At 40.1% G+C, this 8,082-nt stretch overlaps 1 protein-coding gene across 1 annotated transcript; it reads right to left on the bottom strand.

Annotated features, from left to right (window-relative positions):
- Positions 1 to 645: 645 nt before the first annotated feature.
- Positions 646 to 7,469, bottom strand: LOC310649939 (olfactory receptor 5AN6-like; the record flags this gene model as incomplete). The annotated part of the gene is made up of 2 exons (XM_083378772.1): positions 646 to 1,598; positions 6,538 to 7,469. 2 exons carry the CDS (start codon positions 7,467 to 7,469, stop codon positions 647 to 649), a joined length of 1,884 nt encoding a protein of 627 aa, XP_083234898.1. The 3' UTR covers position 646.
- Positions 7,470 to 8,082: the final 613 nt, after the last annotated feature.

The following is an 8,082-nucleotide window of genomic DNA, read 5'->3' as shown; positions in this document are numbered from 1 at the left end:
TATGCAGTACAGTGCAGTGAGCCCTATGCAGAACTGTACATTGGGGAAATGAAACAACCAGTTCATAAACAAATGGCACAATATAGGAGAACAAAACCATCAGGACAAGATTCAGCAGTCCATCTACATTTGAAAGACAACAGGCACTATTTCGAAGATAGCAAAGTTCACATTTTGGACAGAGAGGATCGGTGATTTGAAAGAGGGGTCAAAGAGGCCATCTAGGTCAAAATTGAACAGTCCTCTCTCAACAGAGAGGGAGGAACATGGCATCATCTATTTCCAGTCTACAACACAATACTTCCAGTAGTTCCAAGAAGACTCCATACCGATTTGCACTACTCAGGTGACCCTGATGACACAGATAAACCTCCAAATGGCCTCAATGACTCCCTAAAAGGAGGCAAATGACCAGCTGTTTGCAAGGAGTATAAATCCTTCCATTCCCCCCCCCCCATCCAGTCAGAGCTAAAGAAGCTTCTTGGATGAGAAGCAAAAAGTCTTCAGAATAAAACAAGAAAGTCCAGTTGCCTCGTGAAAAAGCACCTTTGGGATATGGTGCTCCATAGTACTTTAGTCAGTCTTTTCTCTATTATTATTATTATTATTATTATTATTATTATTATTATTATTTTAAAAAAAAACTTTATTTGTGGCTCTTCTTAAATGCTTTATTCCAGGTTAAACCCCTTTTCAGAGAATCTTTAACTTCTTTGTTCCTGAGAGTATAAATAAAAGGGTTGAGCAATGGTGTAACCAAAGTATTGAGAAGGGAGACTACCTTGTTCATATTTAATGAAGCATGTCCTGTTGGTCTGACATAGATAAAAATAATTGCCCCATATAACAGAATAACAACGATTAAGTGAGAGATACAAGTAGAAAAAGCCTTTTGTCTTCCAGAAATGGATTGGATTTTCATCACAGTGGAGATTATGAAGATGTATGAAACCACCGTCAAGAGGGAATTGCTGAGCACCACGATGGTGGCAACCACAAAGACTATCCACTCAATGAGATGAGTGTCAGTGCAAGCCAACTTTAGCAGTGGTCCAACGTCACAATAGAAGTGATTGATAGTATTGGGGCCACAGAATGGAAGCCGGAACACTAGAATGGTCTGTATCAAGACGGTCATCAGACCACCAAACCAGGATCCACAAGCTAGTTGAACACAAACTGTGCTACTCATGATTGTGTGATAATGAAGGGGGTGGCAGATGGCCATGTAACGATCGTACGCCATAGCAGTCAGAAGGAAGAATTCTGTGGCCCCTAGGAAAAAGTGGGAAAAAGCTTGGGCTTTGCAACCAGTCAGGCTGATAGATTTCTTGATGGTGAGTAAATTGACCAAAAGTTTAGGGATTGTAGCTGTCACATACATGATTCCTAAGAATGAGACGTTGCTGAGGAAGAAGTACATTGGCTTATGGAGATTAGGGTCATAAACCACAGTTGCAACAATGACAATATTCCCAGTGACGGTCAAGATATAGATCATCAAGACACCCACAAACACCAGAAATCTTACTTTTAGGATGCTGGGAAATCCCAGTAAAATGAATTCATCCACAACTGTTTGGTTCTCCATCCCAAACCTATTCATCCAAGAGCAGAATAATTGTTGAGCAGCATCAAATTATTATTAATAAAGATTATTATTCTACAGCTTGATTCTTTATCAGCCAACACAAACCAACCCAAATCTTTGGCCTAAAAGCAAGTTCAATCAACATCATCACATTTTCCCCAAAGGTGCAGGGTCCACTTTTTGGGTCCTACAAACAAGTTCAGTAGGAATAAAAAAAATGTATTTGCATTTTCCAAAGCTTTTAGTGAAATATGTATGTACCAGAAAGATAATATTTAAAAATACAGATGATTTATTTTAAAAATTCTGCAACATAAAGTTTTGTTGTGTAGTTTCTATAGCATGAATCTCTCTATCCATTTTTTTTTCCTCGGGTATTTGAAGAAAATGTTGATCAAACTATGTGCCTCTTTTGTTTCTTCTACATTGATCTTTGTTAACTTGGTATCTACACACCTCTATGACATGGCAATTTTAAGGTCTTCTTAAGAGGAAGTGGAGGGAAGCTCTCTGTCCCACTGATTTTCCCTGTTAAATTGCTCTTACTGTTTTGTGTGTTTTTCCTAGCAATCAGTTAAAATCTACCTTCCGTGTTACCTGAATCCATTAGTCTATCTTGTGAGCTATGGAGTGATAGAGAAAGGAGAAGACTTGATCTTCTTTTATGTGGCATCCTTCCAGAAATTGGAAGATGCTACGTGGACTTTCATGTCCAACCTGTTCTTCAGTTCAAGAATCCAGATCAAAGCATTTCAGGGAGATGGATGTTCAGTTTCTTCTTGATTTCATCCAATGGAGAGGAGTCTACTAGATTTAGTATCCTCTCTGGCAATCTATATTGAGAGAGAGAAAGATAAAGAAGCATACGTGTATGATGTGTATAAGGGCAGCTAAAGCCCTTCCCTCTATCTTTGATTAGGTAGTGTCAGCCCCACTAGATAAACCAAACCAAGAAATCAACTTGCAGGACTATTAAAACTGTTTTTTTATTCTATTTGGCTATAACAACAGAATCTTGCTAGTCTGGTTCTGCTGGATCGCCGTCTCTTTATTATGAATTAGGGAGTCAGTTGTCTGATATACTTTTAAATGTTATCTGTTTATTGTGGACTTAAAACATTTTTAACCCCTCATTGTCCTAGAAATGGAAGTTGCATAGTTCCATCAAGGTCAACTTTATTCTCTACAGATATAGAAGTGCAAAGCTTTTCAATAATTTAATAAAATAATCAATAAGTGTAATGTGTTACTACTAACATTTAACTCACATTCAATTGCTTACAGAGAAATTTATGAAAAATGGGGTTGAATATATATTTAACTCAGTTATTTAACTTTATTTATTACACACAATTATAATTTTAGTTAGATTACCTCTTTTCTGCAAGAATGTAGTCAACTAGTCATTCACAAAAAAAATGATAAAAGAAGACTCACCTGAGTAGGTTCTCAGTTTAATTCATGAAGCAATAGATTGGATGTTATTTCTATTTTTCACAAACTAACTTAGGCAAATAATTTAGTTTTTGTATACCTCCCAGTGATGGATAATACAATCTTGGTAAGCCACAAATAAGGTCAGAGAATAGGAAGAACTCCATAGCTTTCCCCTGAGTTTCAGATTTCTTTTCCATTGAAAACTTCTATTGGAAACTGAAGGAAACAAAACATATTTCTTATAGAGTAGAATTTTGTTCCTGATGTTAGATCAATGCATGATTGAGTCCAAAATAGATGTTCTTATGCCTCATCCCTAAATTTCTGTACTCAATTTGTATTCATTAATGAAAATACAGATTTTTCACCAAGGAAAAAAAATATCAATGTTTTCTAATTATTCCACCAAGGAGAACAAATCATCAGTGAGAGAGATAGAGAGCGAGCGAGCAAGGAAACCCTTGGAGACAAAACAAGACAAAACAGAATCTAAATAATTTAAAATCGTGTTTCATGATTTAATGCAACATTGTCATCATCGTTATCAGCATCATCATAATCACCAACATCATCATCATCATAACCATTTTTTAGAATGCAGGATGGGCTGTCTACTTCCTAGGGGGTGAAACTAAGTGAGAAAGAACATGTGTTATATTTTTTCTATGGGATGAAGTTGTAGGTGTTACAATATTGGAGGTTTTTAACTTTTTAAGAAGAGATTGGACAATCATTCATCTGAAATGGTATAGGGTTTCCTGCCTGAGCAGGTGGTTGGACTAGAAAGCTTCCAAGGACCCTTCCAACTCTCCTCCTCCTCCTCCTCCTCCTCCTCCTCCTCCTCTCCTCCTCCTCCTCCTCCTCCTCCTCCTCCTCCTCCTCCTCTTCTTCTTCTTCTTCTTCTTCTTCTTCTTCTTCTTCTTCTTCTTCTTCTTCTTCTTCTTCTTCTTCTTCTTCTTCTTCTTCTTCTTCTTCTTCTTCTTCTTCTTCTTCTTCTTCCACAGTTGGAAGGCATCTTGGAGGTATTCTAGTCCAACTGCCTAGTCCAAATGGAAGGAGGCCCTATACCATTTCAGACAAATGGTTATCCAGTCTCTGTTTGAAAGTCTCCAGTGATGGATCACCCACAACTTGTGAAAGCAAGCTGTTCCATGGGTTGATTGGTCTCACCATTTCTTCTTAGTTCTAAGTACTTCTCTCCTTGATAGGTTACTAACCAAGGAGAGTTTTATTATATAGTTACTGTATATCATATTATAGTAATAATTATATTAATAGTTATATTACTGTCAGGAAATTTCTCCTTAGTTCTAGGTTGCTTCTCTCCTTGGTTAGTTTCCAATCAGTGCTTCTTGTCTTGCCTTCTGCTGCTTTAATCTCTTATTTGTGGCAGCCACTCAGGTATTGGAACATGTTATCATGTCACACCTAGTCCTTCTTTTCACTAAACTAGACATATTTTGAATAACTATCATCCTGTCTCCAACCTTCGCTTTTTGGCGAAGGTTGTTGAGAGTGTGGTAGCGCATCAGCTCCCTCTGTTCCTGGAGGAAACTGATTATCTCGACCCGTACCAATCGGGTTTCAGACCTGGGCATAGCACAGAGTTGGCATTGGTCGCACTGGGTGAATGATCTCTGGCGGGCTCAGGACAGGGGTTGTTCCTCTGTCCTAGTCCTATTAGACCTCTCAGCAGCTTTTGATACCATCGACCATGGTATCCTACTGTGGCGTCTCAGGGGGCTGGGAGTGGGAGGCACTGTTTTACAGTGGTTCTCCTCCTACCTCCTGGGCCCGCTTGCAGTCGGTATTGACGGGAGGACAGAGGTCCACCCTGAGATCTCTCGTTTGTGGAGTCCCTCAGGGGTTGGTCCTCTCTCCCCTCCTGTTCAACATCTACATGAAGCCGCTGGGTGAGCTCATTCGTGGTTTCGGGGGTGGGGGTATCACCAGTACACTGATGATACCCAACTTTTTCATTCCACCCCGACCCAACCCAGTGATGCCCTCACCGTGATGTTCCGTTGCCTGGAGGTGGTCCGGGTTTGGATGGGGGAGAAACAGGCTTCGAATCAATCCTGACAAGACTGAGTGGCTGTTCATACCAGCATCTCGGCTGACCAGCCTTCTCATCATTACAATAGGGGATGAGGTATTACCCCCAGTTGATAGGGCTCGCAACTTGGGCATCCTCCTGAATTCACGGCTCAGTTTGGAAGATCACATAGGAGCCGTGACCAGGGGGGCTTTTGCCCAGATTCACCTGGTGCACCAGTTGCGTCCCTATCTGGACTGAGATGCTCTACGTACAGTCACTCATGCGCTCGTGACCTCCCAGTTAGACTACTGCAATGCCCTCTACATGGGGCTGCCCTTGAGGACCACCCGAAGGTTTCAACTGGTGCAGAATTCAGCCGCACGAGTTTTGATGGGAGCTTCCCGATACTCCCGTGTAACACCTCTTCTCCGTGAGCTACATTGGCTTCTGGTTGCCCTCCGGGTGAGATTCAAGGTGCTGGTAATGACCTATAAAGCCCTAAATGGCTCGGGTCTGGACTATCTAAGGGAACACCTGCTGCCGGCATCATCTTCCCATCGTCCTGTGCGCCACCACAGGGAGGGCCTTCTCAGAGTACCACTTGTTAATGAATGCCGGCGGGTTATTCCCAGGGGAAGGGCGTTCTCTGTGGGTGCACCTGCCCTATGGAACCAACTACCCACAGAACTTAGGACTGCCCCTGACCTTTGCTCATTTTGCTGGGACCTGAAAACTTGGCTCTTCGATCTGTTTGGTCCAGACTGTGGGGTTGTTAATTTAACTGGGTTTTAGATTTACTCTTGGGGCTTGAATTTAATTTAATTGTTTTAATTGTTTTTAATTTTTTGTATTCATGATTTTAACTGCCCTGTAAACCACCCTGAGTCCTATGGGAATAGGGCGGTATACAAATCCAATAAAATAAATAAATAAATAAATATCCAATTCCTGCAATCATTCTTCATATGTTTTTCAGCCCCTCCCCAATCATCATTGTTCCCCTTCTCTGCACTCTTTCCAGCATCTCAACATCTTTTATATATTGTGGTGACCAAAACTGGGTGCAGTATTCCAAGTACTAAAGCAGTAGTAACACTTCACATGATCTTGATTCTATCTCTCTCAATAGATTCCATAGATTGAACAGCACAATTCAATAGATTGTACGACTAGATCACTGTACAAAATGTCCAACTCAACAGAAATTTTCATAAGAAGAAGAGAAGACAGTTTGACAATAGAGAGTTTGTCTATTGAACCAGACCCATAGAATGATTTTTCCTCTAAGAAAAATCTCAGTTTGACCATGACAAGAGGATTGTAGCCAAAATGGAGCTACTGCAAATGCATCTAATGAATGCCAGCATCTTGGGGGGGAAGAATAAATTTCTTTTATCCCATCTGGGAATCAAATCAAGTCATTCTAAATAAACTTTAGTTTTATAGTATATTTTATTACACTCAATGAAACATTTTATCTTTAGTATGTATCATTTTCTTCAAAGCTTCTTTGACATCTTTGTTCCTCAGAGTGTAGATAAAAGGGTTGAGCAGAGGGGTTACAATGGTATTAAGTACAGAAACCACCTTGTTTATTTCCAAAGAAGAGTTGGCATTGGGTTTAACGTACATGAACATTACAGTTCCATACTGGATGGATACAACTGTAAGGTGGGCAACACAAGTAGAGAAAGCCTTCTGTCTCCCTGAGGATGAAGAGATGCGCATTATGGTGAAGATGATCAAGCTATATGAGATTGCAGTGAATAGGAAGGTACTGAACAGAAGAAGGACTGATCCCAGTAACACCATCTGTTCAAGCACATATGTATTAGCACAAACTAAACTCAGTAAAGGTGTCACATCACAGTAGAAGTGGTTGATCATATTGGGACCACAAAATGGGAGCAGGCATAGTAAAACCGTCTGGACAATGACAGTGAATAACCCTCCCAACCATGAGCCCAAGGCTAGTTGGAGACACAGTCTGAAATTCATGATGCTGTTGTAATACAATGGTTTGCAGATGGCAATGTAGCGGTCAAAGGACATTGAAGCAAGAAGGCAAAATTCTGTGGCTCCGAGGAAGAAGTGGAAAAAGGCTTGAGAGATGCAACAGTAGAAACAGATGGACTTTTCCTCTGCTAGAAAGTGAGCCAACATCTTGGGTGACAAGGTGGTGACATAGAAGATCTCCAAGGAAGAAAAATTTCCCAAGAAGAAGTACATGGGATTATGGAGATGAGGATCGTGGACAACAACGACAATGATCAGGATGTTTATAATGATTGTGAGGAGGTAGATAAAAAGAATCGGGACAAAGAGATACTTCTGCAACTCAGCTGAGCCTGGAAACCCTTGCAGGATAAACTCAGTGACCACAGTCTGATTTATCTGATACATTTGCAGGGATATCTTTTGCCTATAACTGTCAAGGACAAACAAGAGGATAAACATTACAGTCTGGTTATTTTATCATTCTATTTAAATTGGTCATCCCTCTTTTAAATGAAGAAAATGTCTCATACTAGATTGGGCCCATATGTCAACAGTTATGCAACTTATAACATAAAATATGGAATCACAGGTTAGATGATTGAATTAGAAAATTGAAATTATTTAGGGGCTATTCATTTGTGTGAAGTACTGTACATCAGAAGTCTTTATACAATATTCATTTCTGTCACTTCCAATAGCCAAGTCTATTGGATTGTCACAAAACTTTGGGTGGCTTACAATCTTTGAATCAAGACAACCTTCAATATTTATCTATTGAACCAGACCACAGAATGAATTTCTCTCTAACAGAAGTCTCAGTTTCTATTAGAGCCATGGTTAGTATGCCGTATTGCAGGCTGACTTTGACCACAGCCAGGAGTTTGATCTTGGCAAGCTCAAGGTTAACTATGCAATAGAAATCTGGACAGTACATGATCATAATAAGGCTTTCAAAGAAATACTGTTCAGGCACTGAAGATGAAGTGTACTCACAGAATAAAAGGCAATTTTTCCAAGC

The sequence above is a fragment of the Vipera ursinii genome (genome assembly GCF_947247035.1).
Source record: "Vipera ursinii genome assembly, chromosome: Z".
NCBI classification, from domain to species: domain Eukaryota; kingdom Metazoa; phylum Chordata; class Lepidosauria; order Squamata; family Viperidae; genus Vipera; species Vipera ursinii.
The sequence above is the reverse complement of the archived record's forward strand: the minus strand, read 5'-3'. Positions and strand labels throughout refer to the sequence as shown.